The sequence below is a fragment of the Tyto alba genome, unplaced genomic scaffold (genome assembly GCF_018691265.1).
Source record: "Tyto alba isolate M040663 unplaced genomic scaffold, T.alba_DEE_v4.0 Super-Scaffold_23, whole genome shotgun sequence".
Lineage (NCBI taxonomy): Eukaryota > Metazoa > Chordata > Aves > Strigiformes > Tytonidae > Tyto > Tyto alba.
The window spans coordinates 12,510,968-12,534,694 of NW_024881297.1; the positions used below are offsets into that span (position 1 = coordinate 12,510,968).

The 23,727-nt window shown below is 43.7% G+C and overlaps 1 protein-coding gene across 1 annotated transcript; it reads left to right on the forward strand.

Moving 5' to 3' along the window:
• Nucleotides 1-183: 183 nt before the first annotated feature.
• SETD7 (SET domain containing 7, histone lysine methyltransferase) lies at nucleotides 184-23,532 on the forward strand. Its single transcript, XM_042796893.1, has 8 exons — nucleotides 184-314; nucleotides 5,358-5,487; nucleotides 10,452-10,653; nucleotides 12,702-12,891; nucleotides 14,584-14,665; nucleotides 15,773-15,890; nucleotides 16,230-16,387; nucleotides 17,310-23,532. The coding sequence occupies exons 1-8, from the start codon at nucleotides 275-277 to the stop codon at nucleotides 17,488-17,490; spliced, it is 1,101 nt and encodes a 366-aa protein (XP_042652827.1). The 5' UTR covers nucleotides 184-274; the 3' UTR covers nucleotides 17,491-23,532.
• The last annotated feature ends 195 nt before the right edge of the window (nucleotides 23,533-23,727 follow it).

Genomic DNA, 23,727 nt, shown 5'->3' on the forward strand with positions numbered 1-23,727 from the left:
CCCCCGTCGTTGCCCGCCGCCGGTGCTTTGGCAGGTGCTTTAGACGAGCGTCTCACCGCCACCCCCCCCACCCCACCGTTCCCGCCAGCCGCCATTTCGCTGTGTGCGAGGGGGTGGCGATGTCCGCCTCGCCCCCCCCGCCCCTCCCAGCCCGGGGGGGGGGCGGGGCTAACGGAGCTGCCCCTCCCTCCGGGGGCGGGGCGGCGCGCGCGCGCGCCCGCCCGCGTTTACCGCGGCTGCGCCCCCGCCCGCCGCTGTCGCCGCCGCCGCCGCCATGGACAGCGACGAGGAGACGCTGGAGGAGACCGTGGAAGGTACCTGCGCCGGGAGGTGGGGGTGTGGGGGGGGGGAGCCGGCGGTACCGGCGGGCGGGGCGGGAAGGCGGCCCCGCGGGCGCCAGAGGAGGAAAGTGGGGGGTGGGGGGCGCGGGCGGGCGGCGGCGGCGGCTCGAGAGGGGCGCCCGGGGCCAGCGGCAGCGCATGACATCAGCGGGCTTATGCAACGGCCGCGCTGCCGCCGGCGCGCACGTGGCGGGGGGCGACCGGCGGCGGCGGGGGTGAAAACAAACAAAAAAAAAATTGAAACCCGGTGTTTGGCCGTTGCTGCGGTGTCGGCTCGGCCGGTGCCCCTCTGGGGTTTGCGCGGCGGGACCGCTGTCTCGCTTTGTGCTGTGGGGCGGCGCGGTGGCGGGCGGTGCCGCCCCGGCGCTCCCCGGCCCGGTGCCGGCGGCCGAGGGAAGCCGTGCCCCCTTCACGGCGTGGCGGCGAGAGGCTTGTGAAAGAGGAATCCTTCCCCCGCAGCTTGGCTTGCTCCTTCAGAGGCGGCCGGTGCGTCAAGGCATACCTGTCCTTGGTCAGTACTGGGGAAGTGAGGGGCGGTCGCTCTCCGAGGCCACGGCTTCGTTAGGGCGGGTGGAAAAGGGAGAAGAAAACGGGAGCTGGCGGAGGGAGGGAGCCGTGGCCATGGGCGGCAGAGCTGGAGCCGAGCCGCATTGGAGCGGGGAGGCCCGTCTCACAGGCAGTACGCACCCCGCTGTCGCGCCAGCCTTTTGTGAGCAGACAGCAAACCCTCTGAAGAGTTTTAAAAGCGAGGCGAAGGCCCTTGGCGCACCTCGGCGTCTTGTCGAGGCCCCTGGGAGTGCGGGGCGGCTTTGCCTCCGACGGGTCCCCAGCGAAGCCGCGGGCGCCCGCCCCGCGGCGGTCCCGGCCAGGAGGAGCCATCCCGGGTGTTCAGCTGTCGGGATTGAGCGCCCGGAGGAAGGAGCTGGCTGTAACGAGATGCCGGTAATCCCACGTCGCTCGGCGGTGGGCTGCTTGTGTCCTGTGGCAGGAGGATTAGGCCTCAAAGCACATTTCTCCAAAGACGACGCTGAGCACGGCAGCTTAGTCTAAGAACAGATGCGAGCTGAGCAGCTGCGGCTAGGATCTGGACGTGTTGTCTAGGTATGTGTGGTAACAGAGCCAAAGAGGAGCTCTGTTGTATAAAACATGGTTGTGAGGGGAGTGAGATTCTTCAGAGGCAGGTTGCTGTGGATGGGCAGCACCCTGTGTCCTCCCAGATGTATCTTTCCTCCCTGCTCCTCAAATCTGTGGATTACAATTGTGTCATTGTTTTGATCCCCATATCACAGGTGGAGCATTCTGCCATATGGTGGATTTGCTTAGTGTTTCTATGGGCTAAGGAAATTTGTTTTTAAAGTATATTTGGCAGTGTTTACAAAAGTATATGGTTTTTTTGAGCAGCACAAAAGCAGGGTGCTGTTCGGGGGAGAGCAGGCTGGCTGGGTGGTTTTGCACTTACCCAAAGGAAGTTAGAAATATAACCGAAATCAGCACTAGTTATTTTTGTAGGGAGGGTGTCGGTTTATTGTTGTTATTCCTAAAACCTCCATCTGTTATCTTTGTAGCCAGAATGTTTTATTGGTGATACACGCTGTATGTCTTCCGTTAAGTACTAGAAATACTGACAGTAAAGGGCTTTTATCTTTGGTTTGTATAGTCAGTGTTTTTGGTAAGTGGCCCCATCATGCTGCATTGTGAACTAGCCCCTATTTGCATAAGTACTTTTCAAGAAAAGTTCGTGGTCTGAATTTAAGAGGAGATCTTGAGACCTTTAAAGAATTAACAAGAGTGAGGTTTTACAATAATTTAAAAATATATTTAGACATTTTGGATTTGTTTTCACAAATAGAGGAGAGAGGCGAGAAAGGGGAATACTCTGCTTAGCTCCCACTGAAACGACGAGGATTTTTTCCATGGATTTCATCTGAAACAGCATTAGAGCCTAAGGCTTCAACCATATAGGAAAAGTTGAATCTATGTAATTAAACTTGAAATTGCTTTTTATCCCCTATTGACTAAGAGAGACTGACTGTCTCTTGTTTTGTTGGGGTGGGGGATGTTTTTCAGTAGGGGAAAATCTCTAACATATTAGAAGAATTGGATTCTTTGTACTACAGCTGAGATTAAGACTCTGTATAGAGGCCATCAGATCAAAGCTGACCATTTAAATCTCTGGCATAGTCTGTATCCTACCCTATAAAAGTCCTGACATGCGTGCTGTGTGTAAGCATGGCAGCTTTTGTGTTGAGCTTTGCATTCCAGCAAAATCTTGACAAAACTGAATAGTCACAGAGAACAAAGTTGCAAGTTTGTTGGTTTGGGGTTCTTTTTTAATAGTATAATGTATCGATACTGTGAGTGTATCTTTTTAAATCCATCTATTTTATAAAAGTTTTTCTCCTATAGTGAGGGGAAAGCCTGGTACCCTATTGCATAGGGTTTGTTAACTTAAACCAGTATACCTTTCCATATTGATAAAACTGAAGCCTTTGATTAAAACCGTAGATGTTGACATAGTTGTTTTTGTTCTAGAAGAGGTGTCCAAATCTGAAATTTCACTGACCTTTTAGTTTAATTGACATAACTGCTAAAACTTTTCGCCTCTACAAGAAGGGGTGTTCTGACTGAATGGGAGGGGAAAAAAAAGCCTCTCTTCTGTTTGGAAAGAGCAGCATGCTGCCCTTTGTTTTACAGGGTTCCTCTTCAAAGTTACTAAAAGCCTTTAGGGTTGTAGTTTTCCCCCCACACACACTTTTGCTCTCTCTTTTTACTCTGTTTCTTCTCTCAGCTTGGACAGTAAGCAGTGTCTGACTGTTTTTATTAACTTTTTAGACTTTGAACTGTTTTCAGTCTAGCTTGGACTGGGAGCTTGGTTTAAGAGCACAGTGATGTTTTGTGAGGTGGGTAGATACCCCAGCTCTGCTGTGGCAGTGAGGTGCGGGGTCAGCCTCCCCCATCAGCAACAAACAGATGAAGGGAAGAATTTCCTGCCAACTCAGTGACTTGCACTACTTGCAGAGAGTGCTAGGCAGGTGCCAGAGCAGGTGCGAGAGAAACTATGGGGAGCATGCATGGGAAGGGTGAAGTGGGGAATCTGGGCTCTTGGATGAGTCCGGATATCTCAGCATTATTTTCTTCTGTCAATCTTCTTTCTAGGTGCATTTCTGTACTTAATGTAACGAGTGCAGGAGATGGATAATAAATCTACACAGCCTTACTTGGTTACTTTAAGGAACATCTGTTTAGCTCTTTTTTTTCTTCTATCTTTGTGTATGTCCTTTTTATTTTTTTTTCTATTTTTTTTTTTTAAATGAAATTTTACTTTAAGATAGACAAAGATTTGGAATACATCCTGACAAAGTATCCTGTGCTGTATGGCATTCTTCTGTCAATCATTCTGGTACTAGAAGGCTAGGGCAGGTCATGTGCCTCGCAGGAGAGGACATCTTAACCAGATGCTGCCCCCCCATCCTTACCGTGCCCTGTCTGTGATGTCCCCGAGGGGCTGTGGAGCATCCCAAGGAAGCAGTAACTTAACACAGTGATGTGACAAGAACGCGTGGGTGTGTATGTGCCCTCTGGGTACCCTTGTCCCCGCAGAACCCTGGGGACCTGTTGCCATCAGGGCACGAATAGGTGGATTTCTGAAACCACGTGGGTGGTTGGCTTTTCCCACTCCTGTCTTCATAGCTTGTTTTTTTTCTGAGCATAGCACTCAAAGTTTGGTAAGACTGAAGTGCCTCTTGTTGCCTGCGTCAGCCTAGGATATAATCGCTCCCTGTCACATTGGAGTGGTTTCTGCCTTTCCATATGTCTGTTGAACCTTTTCAGTTTTGCACAAATTTGGTCAGGGAGGACGTTGACCCAAAGCCTGTAGAAGTGGGCGAGTGAGCTGTCTCTCCTCTCTAATAGGCTTTGTATGCCTTGCCAAGAGACCTGGGGGATCAGAAGTCAGTTTTTATTTAGAAACATGGAAGAACATAAATATAAGCTAGCTTTTATTTAATTGTCAGTTTTCATGCAAAATTTATACCTGATAAAATGTCATGGTGGGAGATTGTTACCCCTGTGCCTGGTGTATCGCTGTGCGGAAGCAGCCCTGCTGAGCTTCAGCATCTTCATTCTGCAGTTGAAGCAGTGTTCTGCTAACGCAGTGCTAAGGGCTCCCAAGTTCACACAGGTAAACTAGACAATAACAACTGTTTAAATATTCTTCCATTTTCTTTTGACTTTGAAGAGACAGGTAGAGATGCAGTAGGAGCCTTGTTATGCTTTAATCGGTTATATTGGCCAGTTGTATTCTGTAAAATACAGACAAGGATTGAAATGTGTCATCCCTTTGCTTTCCCCATGGGCAAGAGCTGTAATGGGGAAAACCAATATGGCTCGGAAGGGGAATAGGATGGGTGGATGTAATGTGAACACATCAGAAGGGCACAGGAGAGCATCGCTTAAAATATGAAATAGTAGGTTGACTGACATATTGCAAGGACACAGTATTATAGATATTACGTGCTTTTATTTCTTTAAATCCCTGTGGATATAGCTGCGAGGTGACACACATTGTTGTAAGATGTGTATTTATCAAAAGAAAAAAACAAACCTTTTGTTACTTAGTGGATTAAAGTCTAAATCTATTCTGTTCTCACCAGGAAATGAATTTTTTAGATAAAGAGTTAATACATTTTTGAGGATATATATTAACACAAATTAGAATAGTATGAACCTTATTTCTTTTAGAAACAGGTCTTTTTTGCTTATTCTTATCTGTCCTGTCTCTCATCCCTTTTATCCTGACCCTTTGTATTTTTTTATTTTAAGCGCAGTGTTACACAAGTACTGACTTCAGTTGAACTGAATCTCTGATTGCTGTTCCTAACAGAAATGTTTTGATATGGATTACTGTTTTGTACTAGGGAGCTACTGCATTTCAAGTGTCTGCATAGTCAGAACAGGTTTCCAGTTTTCTGTAATGTTTAATGTGTTCTTTTGCTCTTTGTCTGGATTTTCTTTCAGGGCACCTAGATGATGATGGGTTGCCACATGGATTCTGTACAGTCACCTATTCATCAACAGACAGATTTGAGGGAAACTTTGTGCATGGAGAAAAGAATGGCCGTGGCAAGTTCTTCTTTTTTGATGGAAGGTAGACACTGCCTTTGATTTTTTTTTTTTCTTTTTTTTTTTTTTTCCTCCTATATTGTGCCTCCTGCTTGCAGTGATACAAAACTAATCTATATTGATTGCATGCTGCTGAGTTTCTGAATAAGCTTTCTCATTAAAAACCATAGCTGGAAAGATTTCTGCACTGCTGCTGTAGCCATGGGCTTGGGGGCTTTGTATGTAACGTGATGCCTGGAGCTGTTTCCTGGTGGGAGAACGCAGCAGCGTGAGCTCTTTTTAGCGCTGTGAAGTTCCAAACTAATTAGAGACCATAAGAACTGGGAGGTGGTCTGAGCTACTGGAAACCACGCTGACAACGACTTGGACTACAAAGTTCAAGTCCATAACTGTAGGTGGAATTCTTTGTTTGTCTTACAGCCCTATACGGAGGCTGCAGCTGGACTGGGAGCTCCCTGTGCCAGACTTCATGCACAGGCGTAGGACCTTGATGGAGAGGCTTACTCTCTGCTTGGTCTTGGAAATTGTTTAGTGCTTAAAGGACTGAGTTAACTAAGGATTTGTTTCCAACTCCACCTAATCCTCTGCAAGTTGTTTGTCGCCTGATATATTTTCAGAAAAGCCCCTCTAATTTCCCCTCTCTTCACTGGAAATTGTGACAGTGAAGTTGGGCTAGTCTGCGCCTATGCCTGTATTTTCTTCTCAGGTTTTCATTATGAACACCTTGTATGTCTCCCCCCCCAACTGTAGCATTTCTCTCTGCAGTTGCTCAGAACTTCCTCCAAAGGAGCAGCAGATGTATAAAATGACACAATTCTTCACGGTTTTGCAGCTGTCGGTGGCACTATGAATAGCAGCTGTTAAACCGACAGTCGTGCCGAGTCTACTCTCCTCCTGCTCAACGAACTTCTGAGCAGGAGCAGAGGTATTGTGCTGTCTCAGTGAGTCAGCTCCTTGTCTGTACTTGCCTTTGCAATTGCTTCGTACTGGGGATTGTGGGTTTTTTTCATGAGGCAGATAATATATTTATTCAGTTATGCAGAAACTGATCAGGCCTCTAAACTTGGATGAAGAAAAATCCCCACTGTTGTTGGTAATGGGCTTATTAAATCTTTTATGAGTAATTGAAAATCAGTACTGCCCAGCAGCTGACCTCTGTAAAATAGCCTTTTTTTTAAGTTGGCAGACAGCTTCTCTATGGACACATGTACATAATGCTTCTGTGCTTGTTGATGATCTCAGCAGAGCAGTTGCTGATTGTACAGTCAGAGAAACTGACCCACTATTTTGTTTGTAGGGCTGTTCCTCTAAGTAATCCAGGGTACAGGCAGTGCTCTGTGGGAAAACTCAGGCTGCTGCTGAGCTTTTTCTGTACTGCTTCAGTGTTGCCAACTATTTTTTTTTTTTCCTTAAAGGATTAATTTTCGTAACCCTTAAAAAAATGGAATAGTTGGCTACTGTATGACTTCAGGAACTGGCAGGATGAAAATATACAAAAACAGTCTGTAATGTGGTTTTGCAAAATGGTATATTTTTATAAATTGCCCTAAGCTTCTTTTAATTTAGCTAGAGCAGCCTTAACCAAGCAGTGACTAGTTGCTAAAGATGTTGCAAATTACCTAGCTAGGTCCTGCTAGCAAGAGTAAGTCGCTCTCTGAAGTGGATGGCTCACGTGTCATGACATGTTGCAGGAAGAATGACCTGGCATAAAACAGGACATGCTGTTTCTTTTAACTGTGCCATGGGCAAGGTTGAACACTTACAAAGAAGAGAAATGAATCCCCAACATTTCCCAAAACACCACCTCCTCCCGCCTCATGGTACTGTGTGCTTCAGAGTGCAGCAGGTTAGCTGGTTTCAGCATTCCTGAATCTGTTTCCCTCGGGGGCTGCTGGTAAAGGCTGGCAGCTGAACCGCTGTAGGTCTGTTGTTCGGGAGTAGTCGAGTCCTATCAGACGCTGGGCTGGCAGCAGTGTAAGCATTCTCATTTTTTGAGCGTTGGGAAATAGGATGGGCTGCCTGGCTGCCTTGTTTGCCTCACTGAAAACTTCTCCGTTTACTGGAATAGCTGCCCCCTTCCTGTTGATTATTTAAGGGAGTGGAAACCTGGAATGAAATATCAGTTGTTTTTTCCTCTCCCTTCAAAAATGCAACAAAGCCCAACATATTCTTTCAGAGAGGGAAGTTTCACCTCTGGCATACTCCCTGTTTTGGACTGAGCTTTCACTGGTGCTAGCACTTGCTGGAGTGTACTTCACAAAATGCTTTGCGCAGTAACTGCGAGTGTGAAAGCCGTGTTTGGCACAGAGCTGCAGCTCCTGTGCTTCCTTAACTAGAAACCCTTGTAAACTGACATCTCCCAGAACACAGGAGAGAACAGTATTATTTTCTAAGATAAAGTTTTCAGTGTTCCCATATAGAGGGAAAGGGGGGACATCAGGGAGTGGGGGATGAATGAATCACAATCTATTGTTGTAACTTATTGCAATAATCTTATATTATTGCAAAAATCCAATATCCTTAATTGGAAGGATATTGCAGTAAGTATTCCTCCCTTATCACTGGTTTATTTTTTTAGGTAGTGAATATCCTAGATCCTCTCTAGGCCTGGTGGATGATGGTACATCTGATAAATCTTGACTTTAGTAAAACTTTATATTAACACAAATATGATAATCTGAAAAGCAAACTAGAGAAATACAGGCTAGCTCAGGGTTTATATTAATAAGGTTTTGTTTATGCAAGACACACAAGCTCTTCTTCCTTGTGCTGGTCAGGTCTCAATTGCAAGTATTGTGTCTGTCTGTGGACACCATACTTCAAGAGTTTAAAAAGAGAGATAAGGGGAGAGTGGGGTGGAAATAACTCAAAAACTGAAAAGTATAGAAGTTTTAGAGAACCTAACTTTTTAGGAAAAGTTGAAAGATGTGTAATTCTTTAAGTATCTTTCTTTTGATTTCCTTAGATGATATGAGAGTAGAAAGAGATGGATATTTTGGACATTGTTTGGCGCTTAATACAATGAAAGAAAACCTAGAGATTTGAGTTACAGTAAAATAAAAGATATTTTTTCCAGTGCTGAAGCACTGTTGCAATTTAGCAACTTGTTCAACTAATATCATTAAAGGAAACAAGAAGGTTTTTTGGTTTGTTTCATTACATAAACCGGGGGTGGCTGCTTCTTTTAAAGAGTAATCCTACATGTGGACTTTGTGTGTGTTGCCAGCTACAATGAAATTAAAATCTGGTGATCTGTGATAAACCAGAGGCGAAAGTGGTGTCATTTATAGCCGAGTAAGCGCACGGATTTCTGGTGATTTCCTCATCTGCTCTGCTCCCTCCCTGTGCTGTGGTGATGTAGCTGTCCGTGCAGCTCTGTGGCAACCTGGATCAAGAAATTCATTTGACTGAAAAGTAAAACAGCTTTCTTGCCCCTTCCTGCTCTGCATCTGCTTTGCATTGAGGCTTTTACTGTCGTGTATTTTCCCATGGAATCCTCAGCCAGCTTCCCAAAGTTACATAAAAACAGAGATTGAAGCTTTAGAAACCAGAAAGTTAATTCTGAGAAAACATTCCTTCTTCACCTCTTGAAAATCTGTTTTGTAAAACGTGTAGAGTCACATGCTCCCAGATGATGTTTGGGCTTATACCTTAGACATCTGCATCAGAAAAATAATTATGCAGTGAAAGTATGTATACTGCAGCTGTCTGGTAGGTAAATATGCTGGGGTGAAAACTAAACAGCTTTTATTTTCTTATGCTAGTTGCAACCTGAGAAAGAAATAATTGAGTAGATCCTCTTTTAAGGTTATGCTTTCATTCTTTGTAGTTTCTCTCAGCAGCGTTTTTAAAGAAAGGAAGCGAAGCAGATTTCAGGATACTATTGCGCCCCTTCCAAAGGGTCTGTGAGACAAAAACTGAAGTGAAATCTTTATTTGTTCAAGTGCAGCACTAGTTCTGTTTGACAGGCTGTGTTCCATTTTAATAGGAAGACATTAAAAATGACAGTGCTTTTAGCAAGTTCGGCACAGATTGCTGCTAAGTGTATCACTAGGGAGCTAACACCTAACTGGAAGCAGGTTGCAGTTTGCGTCCTGTTGGTGGTCCACCTGTACGGCAGTTCAGTTTCATCACACCAGAGAGATGTCAGTAAAGATCCAAGTGTAGGAGGTAGAAAATCCTAATGTGAGAGTAGCCTGCTTCAGCAATATTTTTTTCTTTGACCATGAGCTTCCAGTCGCTGCTGGAATTTGCTACCCCAGCCTATAAAAAAACCCCAGCAGTGCAATTCAGGTGAATGATGCTGTGTCCATGCAGCACACCCTGGTGAAAGGAGAGTGTAAGGTGTTTTCTGCCTCTAGAGGTTTCTGGTTTTCATCTTGGCTTTCCACAGAAGTCAGGTTTACCTTCCCACTCCCTTTCCACTTGTCCCGCTCAAATTTGGTTGAAACTAGCAAACCACTCAGAGTTGCAGGCCTGGCGGGGGCTGGAGGAGAGATGCTGGAAGCGGAGTCCCAGTGAGGGAGCCCCGGCAGCAGCCACAGAGCCTTTCAGCATCCCTTCCAGTCCGCCTGGGCATCGCTCTGCTCTCAGAGAGGCCACCGAGACAAAGAAGAAAAGCTGTGATGGTTGCAGTGATGGTGTACGTTTCAGGGAGGGTTGTAGGGCACCCAGCAACAGCAAACCAGGCATCAAGAGTTACCTTCTTTGGACCTGACTTTCTTGAAGGTTTCCCCTCAGCCTCTCTGTACCAGTAATATTGTCCTGGGTTTGAGTGAGTGGTGGGGGTTTTGGGTGGCAGGGGAGGGGGCTACAGCAGTGGCCCCCTGTGAGACTGGAGCCTCAATCCAGCCTCCTCACAACCACGACAAGTATGTAGAATGATGAGCAGAGGAGCAGGATTGTGCTGTGCCTCTTCTTGAGGCTTTGGGCTCACCTCCTGGAGAGGTGAATAGTCTCCCACTGCTGTTTTATTTCTGTCTTTACCAGCACCCTGGAAGGGTACTATGTTGATGACGCCCTGCAAGGCCAGGGAATCTACACTTATGAGGATGGAGTGGTCCTTCATGGCACGTATGTGGATGGAGAGTTGAATGGACCAGCCCAGGAGTATGACAGTGATGGGCGGCTGATATTCAAAGGGCAGTATAAAGACAACATTCGACATGGAGTTTGTTGGATTTATTACCCGGTAAGTCTGACCACCTGCTCTCTTCACTGCAGAATAGTACCATTATGTATCTTTTCTTCCCAGCTGAAACAAATATCCACCATGACCTGGCTATCTGAAAGTTAACACCCAAAAATCTGGGTGGAAGATCTGTACATTCTGATTTTGGATAATGCAACACACAGTTAAACCTTTTCAATGTTGAGTGTTTACCCAGTAGACAGGATTCAGCAAGGCTGCAAGATGCCCCCAGTGTTTCCATCTTCCAGAGACCACAGCCCCTCAGGAGTGCATTTTTGGGTCCCTCCTTGGGGAGGCTGGGCCAGTGGTTTTGCTGCTTTGCAGTGCTGACTGCAGGTGAGGAGCATGGGAACCATGCAAGCTACTGCAACCTGCTGCTCTTACTTAACTAGGAGGAGAGCCTTTATCCATTTCTGCAGGTTATGTTGTGAAGTTTGTCTTCACCCAACAAGTCAGATGTAATCAGTATGAGAGCTGTGCCTCTGACTGGAGTGTGAACAAGTGCTTTGCTCATTAAGCAGGCCAGAACTTTATCTTGGTAAACACTCAGATATTCCTCTGGAAAACTCTGGAGAAATTTATGTGCTTTTATAACCATGCTAGTTAGGGCAATAATGGTTGTACTGGGTTTTTTTGTGATTTTTTTTTTTTTTTTAACGTAAACTTACAAAATTTTAATGCCTATTCAGCCTTACACAGCACTCCAGCACTGAACCTTTCAATCTTTACCTTGTGCTGAGAAGGGGGAAACATCTGCATGTAATTAAGCTGCTGATCAAAACCCAATCTATTTCTGTGCCACATATTGTACATGCCTTAGTTGCAGATTCATTTCAAATGTTCACCATTGGCTGTTCATTTTATTTACTGGTTTTCACTGTTGTCATTAAGTGTATGTTAGAATCAACAAATGCTTGATGTATGCTGCCAAACAAGTAGCAGTTTTTCAGTACTAGTGTATATAAAATATACACAGCTGACCCTTCAGGTCATATGGCTGCTATTTCATCTTCCAGCTGTCAAAGTGCTGCTGTACCTTCTGGAAATGTGGATATTTAGAGGTTGTTTATCATCTTGCCAGACTAAAGGATGCAAGGTGTTTCAAAAAAAACTTTTGCTATGGAAGCAATTGTTTATGCGTAGTTCTGTGCATGATGCTATGTGCACGAATTTTTACCCAGACTTCCGTTCCTTACTACGGTGTGTTTGAAGCTCGCTCATCCTTGGAGTTGAAGAAAATGGTGCCACTCTGATATAGAGTCTGTGCAGATCAATCTTGATCTAAACCAGTCTGTTTCCGCATCACACGTGCTGGTTTTGCTCCAGGGCATTACTTGCAGATGTTTCCTTGTCCTTTTTGAAATAAACACCTGAAGTCCTTAGACCTGTGCTAATCTATGTGCCTTGTTCTGCAGTTCTGTAAATAGACCTAACTGAAGTTGCAGGCAAATCGCAGATGGTGAAGCCCAGGGCTAAAATGTGTAAACCTGAGAGAGGAAAAAGTGTTGCTGATGATGGCTTTCAGCAGACAGTTATTCTCATCGAGTACCACCTGACATTGTGCGGGGATGCTGGGACAGAGAAACTCCAGTTGTTCACCAAATCTTTTTTTTTTTTTTTTTTAATAGACTCAAGTCTTTTGATGTAGCATGAAATAGCAGTGAGCAGGGCAGCATTTTATTTTTTTCTTTCTTCCAGCACAGTATCGTACTAATCACTCAGACACAGTTTGTGGGCCTTGGTTCACAGACTGTTCAAATAAAAATTTTGCCAACTCAGTATTTGTGTCACATGGAAGGAAAGACCTTGGGCTTTGCCTATTTCAAACAGTATAGAAGACCCCATTAATTTCTTTTATCAGTTTTATCAGAGTGACTTCACTCAGCTGCTTCTTGTGTCTGTTTCTCACTAATTTTCATGATCTCACATCTGAACTTACTGTAGCTTAGATTGCTTCTTTAAAAAGTTGGGAAAAATCTTTTTCATCTACTGAAGATAGTAAAGTATAACTAAATGCTCTGCCTCTTCTTTCTTGCCTGTGCTTTCAGGATGGAGGCAGCCTTGTGGGAGAAGTGAATGAAGAAGGGGAGATGACTGGAGAGAAAATAGCCTATGTGTACCCTGATGGAAAGACCGCATATTCTGGAAGGTTCATAGATGGAGAAATGATAGAAGCAAAACTGGCAACTCTGACAACTGTAGAGGATGGGAAACCTCAGTTTGAAGTAGTACCAGGCAGTAAGTTCAGCTAACACAGAAACTTGTGTTCTTGCTATCAGCTCTTTGCTGCAGAGAGCTTGGTCTCTATAATGGTCCCCATTAGAGACTCTAAAGGCTGGCTGTGATGAAATAAGTCTATTAGTGAGAAGCCCTTTTTTCTAAATTACACAGTTGGACAGAGAGGCATGTGGAGTGATTCATTTGCTCTGGGAACAAATGGGAAGTGGCCCATGCGGTGGTGCTGCTGAACTGCATTTCATAACCCTTCTCTTGCCTGCTCATGGGTGCAGTCGTGCTGGTCACACACCATCGCCATCTGTGCCAGCATGAAAACCTGCTTAACCATGTTAACACTGGCACAGTGACAGGCCTTGATTTGCTAGTAAAATAACTAAAAGTGGAGAGGGAGGCCGTGGTTTGGTTGTAGCTTTGTCAGTTGGGTTTGTGCAAGTGAATGTTAGCACCATGAATATTCTTGCATCTGCATTGCGGAGCTGAAAGGACATAGGGATTGGAGTAGTGCACTAGATTCAGTTGTTTTGTAACAGTTTGATTCACCAGCACCCTCCAGTCTGTCTAGTCCTGCTGACAGAAAGTGGCTGTGAGATCATTTGAGGTTGGGGTGGTGCCTTCGACCCCCATGTAGCCTGTGCTCCTTCTCCAGGGCACTGGGGCCTGGGCCTGGAGTTCTGGAGTAGCTCTGTTGTTCTGAGGTGTATGTGATGTTTTGGAGGTGAGTGAGGTAAGCTGCGAGCAGGGCCATGAGTAATAAACAGTGACTGTGCTAACACATTTACTGTTTTCCAGCAAAGATTGTCTCACTTGATATGAAGTAAGAACAGAAAACTCAGTGAAAAGGCGTTGAGAAGCAAATCCATGTGACTTTCTACTTTTTAAATCTCTCAGTTGTGACAGCAAATCAAAATGTAACTTAAAAGATAGCTTCTGAAAGGGTGCAGTTGTGCTTTGTAAATAGGATTGAATTGCACTATGGAGGAAGCTGCCTTCAGCCAAAACAGATCTTGGACACCAGGAACAATGGCCTTTTATGAAACTTTGTAATACTGTGTTTTGTTGTTTGTTTGTTTGTTTCCCCATCTTGCTTCCACCTGCATCTTAACCTATCTCCCAGATAGTCCTCTGGCAGTTGATTGGAGAGGGATGCAAGGATATAATTAGAGCTGTTCCACTGAGTTGCTTATTAGTGTCAGGAAAGAAATGACTGTAGCAAGTAACTTTGATTACTGAACATTATCTTCTGGCTGAAGTATCTTCAGGATCTGGACTAGAAAACATTTAATGTTTGAAATAGTAGCAAATTTTTTTTATAATTAATGTGTTATTGAATATATCCTTTTAAGTTTTGCTTTACTTTTTAAATTTTAATTAGAGACTCTGGGAGGGTCAGGTTTGAAAGACTGTCCAGTCCTCCTTTAAAAGTTTGTAGTTTGAAGAACATGTATATCACCTTTTTATAGTAATACTGCTACTCTTAGTATGTTGAGGGGAAAAAATAATCAAGAAGCAGCATCACTGAAAAACTTTTACCGGTGCAGTTCTATTAAAAACTTCTTTTTGGAAGCATAACTTATATTTCTTACAGTCATTAAAATTTAATTTTTGAATGTCTTGATTAAGGGTTGCATGCTTTCAGTACTGCCAATTAGTTTATTTCCTTTGTTGATTTCTGGTTATTTGGGTTTTTTTTAGGCCCAGTATACAGTTTTGACAAATCTACTTCATCTTGCATTTCTACAAATGCACTTCTTCCTGACCCTTATGAGTCAGAGAGGTAGGCTTTTTTTCTTCTCGCCTCTTTTGATATTGTCCATATTTCTTTGCTGTTACATATTTAGGGCCTAATTTTGCAAACCTTTTCTCATTTAAAATTGTTTTTAAAAAGTGTGTAAGGGTTTGTGAAATTACTGCACATCAGTCAGCATTCGACTTGATTGAATTTCTTTCTGATTCACACAATAAAATTATGCTCTGGTGGATAGAACACAGCAATACTTCTTAAGAGATTAAACTAGGATAATTTCTCAGCATTTCAAAGACATTTTCAGTCAAGTCCTTGACTCCACTGATAGCCCACATCTACAACATTCCAAGCAAAAAATTATGCTGTTCCCTGTTTTCTAGATGCGTAAGTAGCTTTGGGTTGCAGTGTGCTGCACTCAGTGTGTCTGGCTGGATGGCTTGTGTTGTACAAAGTTTTTTCCCCTCCCTACACACGTAGAAAAGTGTCAAGAGCGAATCATCAAGCTGGAGGGAAGTGAGATACTGTTTGTGACAACCCTGTAATGTCAAAACATGTTCCTCAGCAATTGTCTCATCGTATTCAGGTGGTGATATCCCTTCCATGGATATTCCACTATTACACTTTTCACCTAGACTGATAAGAGGCCTTGTTCTGTAGATACCTCAATTGTAGTCCTTTGCTGATACTATGACATATCTAAAAGTGACTAGTAAAATGCTGGCAATAACTTGCATCAAGTGCTTGAAGATCTAAGCCTTCACCTTGAAAACCCTTGCTCATCTGTGTATGTCCACACCAGCAACCTCAGTTTAGTGGGGACCTCTGGGATTCTGGTATGTTATTGATGGTGCTCCTGAGTTGAAGCAATCGTTAAGGAGTGATAGTACATTGGCACTTAATACTTTCAAACTAATAGATAAAATCAGCCCTTCCTTCCCACCAAATCTCCCTTTTGCCAAAATAGAGAATGTATGGAGGAGAGGAAGAGGTTGCATTTGGAGGTTTTCAATTATTGTTGTTAGGTTTTTTAATTATTATATTGAAGTATTATTCTTTATGCTGGTAAAGTTGTGATAATACTTCTTGAGAAAGAAGACTGTAGCCAATCACTAATTTCATGCCCTTTTCCTCTTGTAGGGTGTATGTTGATGTCTCTCTCATTTCCAGTGCTGGAGAAGGATTATTTTCGAAAATAGCAGCAGAAGCCAGCACAGTGATGTCCTTTTACAACGGAGTGCGAATTACACACCAGGAGGTAAAGGAGAGAAAAAAGTCAGTCTGAATTTTCATTGCTCCTTCTGAAATCTTCTAGCAGGATTCTACACCCAACCCCCTTCCAACCCTTAAGATTTATTTAATATGATGGAGTTTAATTGAAAGAAAGTGCATGTTCACTGATGTATATGTAAAAAAAGTGGTGGTGCTGCTTGTTGGTTTTGTTTGGATTTGGGGTTTTTTTGTTGTTGTTTTTTTTTTTTTTTTTGTAATGACATACAGAAAAAGCTTTAGTTGCATATATTTGAATGCCTGCTTTCAAACTGCTGGCAAAGTTGACCCCTCCGCACACATGCTGGATTTTTGCCTTGCAAACTAGGTAGACAGCAGAGACTGGGCCCTCAATGGAAATACAATATCCCTGGATGACGAAACAGTCATAGACGTGCCAGAGCCCTACAACCACGCTGCCAAGTACTGTGCCTCGCTGGGGCATAAGGCCAACCATTCTTTCACTCCCAACTGCATCTATGACCCGTAAGTAGCGTCCTGTATTTCGGAGTGGAAGCTGTGGCCTGGCAGTCTGGGCTCAGAGGGTGTTTTGGGGCAGCTGGATGAGGAGCACCTGGTGGGGCTGGGGGTGACGGGGCCAGGCACTGAAGGAGTTCCTGCTCACCTGGGCTGAGTTGGAAACTGGCTGGCATTGGTGTGCTTGACGTCTCTTGGGACTTACACCATGGAGTATCTTGAAATTTGCAACTCTGCTAATTTTGACATGAAGCTGCCTCTTGATTCTAAAATGCATAAGCACAGCTCTCTAAATCCTAGCTTGGCTAAGACTGCACTGTATTTGCTGAACTACAGATGCTTGACCAGCACCATCAGATGTGCTGTCATTTCTGAAACTCAGAAAATAAGCATCTTGCTGCTTTGCAGCATTCATACCAATGTATAAACAAACACACCTGTGGAGATATATATAGGAAATAGTTTTCCTTCATTAAGTAAGCCAGTTCCCTTTACTGTGGGACCCTGGGAGAAGGTGTACAGAAGTATGTTATGATTGCTTGGTAAGTAATCTGTACTGAGGAAATTTAGATGAGCGATTTTCCATGATCTCCAGTCTCTCATATCTATACTGTTTTCCTGTGATGCAGATGTTTACCTCTGCAAGCCCAAGGCATGTGGCAGTGATTAACTTTGTTTTTTTTATTTATTACAAACAAGCATTGTTGTAGGACTGTTGAAAAACTTCCAGTAATAGAGCTACACAAAGCTGCTTTCGTCTATCAGTATTTTTGTCCTTATTACTTCAGTCTTTATAAAGTTGACTCAAAGCAATCTACTCGTCTGATGTCAGATTATGTGATATTACTCTGAACTGTGACTTCTGAAAGGGGCTAACAGAGTCTGTGAACTGACAGCTAAGCCTAGCAAAGGTGTTTTATTCTTTGTCTAGGTTTGTTCATCCTCGTTTTGGGCCTATCAAGTGTATCCGAACCATCAGGGCTGTGGAGAAGGATGAAGAATTAACAGTGGCTTACGGATATGATCACAACCCTGTTGGGCAAAACGGGCCAGAAGCACCGGAGTGGTACCAGCTGGAACTGAAAGCTTTCCAGGCTGCCCAGCAAAAGTGAAATGGGAGCTCCTTCTCCATTCAGCAAACTGAAATAGAAACTTGGATCTATGCACTACCTTTATACTGAAAACTGGACAACCAGGGATTGTTCATGCTGTTGCATCATAACTTTGCATTCTGTGTTAAGAGATAAGTTTCTTGCATACTAACTAGGTTTGACTGTGTTACTCATAGCAGATTTAAAATTAGCTAGTGTTGCACCAGTCTTATCTGGAGAAATTATTTAATATTCTATACGAGATGTGATATTCTTTGGTAGCTTCTGCTTTTGCACCATATGCAAAGATGCCAAAAGACTAGACAGAAAACTAAAATGGGTATATCGTTCACTTTTAGTCGGCAGACTTAGTGTTGCTCTCTATCTGCCTAGGCATTATTGTGCAACTGCATTTTGCATATATGCCACTTGTGATGATAACAGTAATATTTTGATATTCTCTAATAGTAGCATAATTTTGCCTTTTTAAACCTTTGATCTGAATCTTGCAATAGAGCAGTTTATTTATTAGCATATAGGAGGCTGGGTTTTAACTCCCTTTTCCTCTTGTCTGAACGTTGTTCTTTCTACAAATCCTCTTTTGCAGGAGAAAATCCTTTCTAAGTAGTGGAAAGGCTTGTGTGTGTATGTGAGAGTGCTGTGTGTTGGTCTCTGTGGCTCTCTAAATAGTATAGCAACATGTCCAAACCTAATATTTATCTAGCCTTTACGGCTGGCTTATTTTATTTAATTTATGATTATGACACGCAAATGAAGCTGTTCTTTGCATGAAGATTTTCGGAAAGGAGAAAACTGATTTGCTTTTTGAAGGACTTTCAGAAGTACACGTTCTGGAAGGCAAGCACATTACTTGCATTAGTGTCTATGAGTTGGTTTGTGTATTTAACCTGTTAAAGCAGCCAGTTCTCAAGGCAAAAATTCTAGCAATGAGATGCCCGCATCTCACATGAATTCTCTTAAAGGAGGTGCATCTATTTGAGGGCAGGCTGTAGTACTTGGTTAAGGAAAGCTGTATCTTTTGTATGTGTTCAGTTGACAAAGAATATAGCCTTGTAGCCGTCTTTTAGTAGTACTGGTTTAAGACACAGTAAATTAATATAGTATGAGATATCAGAATAAGATTAAAAAAAAAAAATATGAAAAGATTGTTTTTGAAAGACAAACAATGAATGTAAAAACATCACTCACTGCTCATATTTAGAAACAGCAGTCAATCCATAGCTTTGTTGCAGCCAACAGTGGGGGCTTGTGAATATTCACCTGCAGGACGGTGTTCTGGGGTTTTTCAGGGGTAGGGAAATTGTTGTCCATTTTTTTCAGATACTGTGCTGGTCTTGCCTAATGCTGTGTAAGAGAGAAATATTTTATCATCTCAGTCTGGATGCTGGAGCCCTTCTGGGACTCTGATGCTCTCTTTTTGGGTTTAGCAGCTTAGGAAAATCTCAAATGAGTTTGCAACACTTTCTTTTAATGTTTGTAGTTTAAAAAAGTTTGTATATATGTAAGATAAATGATTTGGAATTCAGACCTACCTTTCTATTGCAACACACTGTGGTTGGTTGCTTGAAGGGTTGGAGGTGTCTGGCTGGCTGGGGAGCTGGACAAGGAGAATGTGCCGGGTTGGTACCTGCAAGTGGAAGGACGAGGTTGCTGTTTTGTGCAGTCTGAGAATCCTTGCTCTGGTACCTGTACAAAGTTAGGAATTATTAATAAGAACCTCTCTAACTTGGGGCTCTGTTTAGTCCCTGTGACTGATCACAAACCTTTCCCAGCACCTCACCATGTAAGCTTGCGCAACAGCTACTCTGTGCGTGTGCTGGAGGGCGGGGGGCAGGCAGGCTCAGGGCTTTTTGATGCTCTTCCAGCGGTGAGCTGAGTGTGAGCTCTGACACCACCCATCTCCTCGCGCTGGGGACTCGGGCCACAGCCCGCAGAGGGGACAGCTCAGGGATGCTGCCGAGCGTGCGGAGACAGAACCGAGCCTCGTAGGTGGGGGGGGAGCTGTCAAAGGGCGATTGGCAGCACAGCCTTCAGCAGATGAACTGCAAAAAGAAATATGCACGTCTTGAGCTTTCCCTACCTGCCCATGGGTCATTATTTTAGATCATTGCTGTTTCAGCCATTTGGAGAACAGCGTGCCTCTCGGGTAGGAGGCTGTCGTGTGCATCTTGTGGATTACTCTGCCAGGACCATGACGTTTGACAAGTCGAGGCTTGCATTTCAGTGCAGGGAAGAGGAGAGGGAAGATACGTGACTGAACCCTGCTGTGAATGGATAGTAACTCCTTCCACAGTCTTGATAACCTGCTTTGAACTGCTGGCCTCTTTGTGCCCGCTAAAGAATTGTGCTTAAAACGTTCTGATCTCTAGAGCTCCTTTGGCTTCATTCCTGATCAGTCTCTGATTCCTCTGCTATCTCCTCTTTGTGTGGAGTTGCTTATGTTTTAATAGATTTGTCAGTCTTCATATTGCTTGATTTTTGAGATAAATATAAGCTAGGTGCTCTCTGCACATCAGGTTTGAAGGTTGCATGCTGAAATAGGGAAAATCTAGGGGAAAAAAAAAGGCGCTGCGGTATCCTCTGTGTTCTCAAAAACCATTAATTTCCTGACAGCCAAGTAGATTCTCTTGCTCTTGCATATGCTTGTAGCCTGGTAGTACGCCACTGCTGTGGCTGTTGTCTCTGTTAGCTCTTCTGTCCTTTTTCTCTCTGCTCTGTTAAAATCTAATGGTCCTCCTATAGATCCTTCTTCAGTGACCAACCTTCTATAGAAGTTGTGATTATAAAGCTGCTTCGGCTTGATTCAGGACCAAGCCTCTTAATTCTTCTCTGTGTTCTTTTTCTTTTCTTTGTAGGCTGTTAGAGTGGAGATGGTTGTGATGGTTTTTACCACCAGATAGCAAAAGGGCTCAGGGCTCAGTGGGTCCTTCAGAGGTTTTTGAGAGGTGTGCGTTGGCAACCACAGGTTCAAACACAGGTTAGTTACAGAACTTCAAATAATGCCTTAACTTGGTCAACGTATTGCAGCTCAGCTTCTGGGGCTCACTAGATAGCAAGACCAGCTTAGCAAAACTATTTATCGGTAGTAACGTGAGACCCACACCAAAACCTGGTTTTAATTTGGAGCAGAGGAGGCAGTGATTTTGCAAAGCAATCCATTTGAGTCTGATGAATGCAGCTGACTATTGTTGAATATGCAATAAGAAGCTCCACTTCTTGGAGTGTGGCCAAAGACCTGTCCTGTCAGCACAGAAAGTGGAAGAAGAGCTGATGCCTGTCATCTGAGCCTGGGTGAGCAGCTGGCTCTGAATACCCGTTGTGACTAAAGAATGGCATAAGAGAACCAGGAATTGCTGCTTTTTTTTTTTTTTTTTCGGGTACAGATCAGTTCCCAAAGTCTGCCTTTGGTCTGCAGTGCTGCAAGTGGCTCCTCTGTGATGGGAGGGTCGTTACCTGAGCTCCTTTATGAGAAGGAGCTTGTATCAGCCTGTATTAGAGGCTGCTGATTGTCTCTTTTAAAAAAAAAAAAAAAAATTAAAAAATCTTAAATGGATCTTCCTGCTGTGGCAGCACTGTGTTTTGTCACTAAGAATACAGAAGCTTAGTTTTCTGGAGAAACAGTTAATCTTGGAGACAAGAGAGCATGAGTAGTTATATCTGAGAGCTAACTGCTGCTGGGTCACTCTTCTGGATAAGAGGAAAAAGGGCTTAGGCCTGGGGGGAGTGTCTCAAGTTGAGTCTCATGCTATAATTTTACTTTTCGGGATCTAAAGTACCCGATTTTCCTTCACAAATCTGAAAAGGCTGTTTTTTTTTGGGAGGGGGGAAGTAATTAAAAAACTCCTTAACCCACATAAATACCTGTAAGTCTTAACTGTTGGAAAAGTCAAAGGAAATACCTGGATATGGCTTTTCAGCAATCAGAGTGAGAGCTATGGTAGCTTTTAGACTTTTTCCACAGTTGCAACACTACCCGCTAGGACGGCCCGTGCTCTTGCCCGGGTGCAGCTCCCGGGCGACTCACGCAGGTTTCGAGACCTTTGGGAGGCCGGTTGCTCGGCCGTGGCGAGGCCGCGTGTTTCGGGAGCGGGTAGGTAGCCTGCTCCTTAGTTCGGCCTTGTTCGGACGCGGAGCTTTCAGCGGTGCACACAGTTGGCAGTGGCTGTGCTTTCTTGCCCGGGGCTTTTGCAGCACGTCGCTGGCATGGAAGCGAGAACGCCGTCGGGGATTTCTGCCCCTCAGCCAGGCACTGGAGGAGCAGAGCAGCCAACGTATCCCGTCTGGTACGAGAAACTGAGGAGTGGTGGAAATTGCTGCTTTTCTGTTTCTTTCCCAGTTGGCTGCCCTCATTCTCCAGTCGAAACCAGTGCTCACCACTTCACTTGTGCCAGGAAGTGTATAGTGTCACTTCTGTCCCACAGACCTCTGTGATTTCTATCCTTTCACTCAATTTGATAGACTTTTTGGAAAACGCGGCCGTTGCGATGAGGTAACGAGTTGTACAGAGCCGGTTATCTGCTGCTTTATTTTCCTCTGGCACAGCAGAATTGCTGGAGCTGTGGATGCCTGAGGAATTCACCTCCGAGCACTTAAAAAAACCCAATTGCTTTGAAAATAATGTTGCTGAAGTGTCTCCTTATGTGCTGGGGTGCTGCATTAGACGCCTCTTCCTCACTTATACCGCACTGTTTTATGCTGGAGAGCACTTGGGCGAGGAACGCAGGCGTGGGAGCAGCTTTCCCCGTGGATGTAAGTGGGCTGCATGCTCACCTGCACCCCTGGGGAGAACTTGTTCCTTTTGCTTTGTGTACTGGAAGCATGAGAACTATATTTTTGGACAAAGCATTTCTAAGCAGTCTTATAAGGGATTCTTTTTTTAAAACTAAATAAAAGGTGCAAGATTGAGTGCATGTTTACTTGCCCCAGATCAAAGGTTTTGAACACTAAGGTCACTATCTGTTGAATGGACCCTCCTCTTGGCGCTCTTCTGTCTTCAGGCAATTGAAGCTCCCGCCCTCTTTCTCTACCAGTTTTATTGTAACTACTTTTTTTTCCAGGAGAAATATATATACAAAAATTCTAAGCAATTAAATGTTCAAGCCATAAAATCATGAGTGTGGGAAGACCCTCTTCACAAGTTTTAACATATTTGTATGTAAAACGATGTTTGTATGAAATATTTTCATGGTAGAATGAATATTTAAAAAAAAAAAGTTCTAGTAAGATCTAAATTTAAAAGGACATCTTTTTGTAAGATGCAAGTATAATTGATTACCCATAACTAGATTTATTTTTTTTTTTTTAATTAAAGGGGAGATGCAACAAATGATCTGTACAATTACAAATGGTCGTTTCTGCTATTTGGGAAGGTATTTATGCAGCATTACATGTAGCTGTCATAAATAATTGCAGTGGCAAGGCCAGTCACATCTTCAGGACATACCTCTCAGCTTGTCCCTCTGTGATACTGTACAAATGGACCCATCCCTCCTTTCTGCAGATTTACTCCTAGAAAATTTTTCCTATTGTAACTGTACTGAGTTTAACTCTTGAGCTAAGATCCAGACTAAAATTGTGTATTACTTAACAGTTTCTGCTGGGCCTTCTGCTATTTTAATACTCTTTAGCCCATAATTACTGGGTGTCTCTGTTCTGAAGAACTAAGTGCTAAAGAATAATCCTTGGGGTAAGCTTGTATGTGTATTAACAGTTAACCCCGGAGTATTTAACTTGTATACAGTACTTGATAGGTGTTTTATGACATTTGTACTCGAACTATGAGCCTTACTGAACATCTGTAGGTTTATTCATGACTTTTAAAAAATGGATAACTCTAAGAAAGATGTTTACATGAATGATGATTGCCCTTCCTTTGATGTTATGAATGAGGTTTTTATAGTGTGTTTGGGTGTATGTGCAAGGAAGTAAGAAAAAATGTTTCTGGGGAAAAACAGACTTGACAAACATTTGTAATAAGTGAATTTTAAAGATTGCTTTAATTGCGCTCTGAAGGCAACGCAGATATTAAAATATTCAACAGAACTGTCATTTCTCCTTGTTATTTGTGTGTCATGGTTTCAGGCACACTGATCTCTCCCCCTTTGCTTGTGTACCGTGCAGCTGCTTTCCAGACGCACTTACGGCTGATGGGCAGGAGCAGGATTTGGTGCACAGTACGCACAAACAGCATGACTCTCTGGACGCCCTGGCCTTGGCTTTTTTTGTGGCATCTGCTGC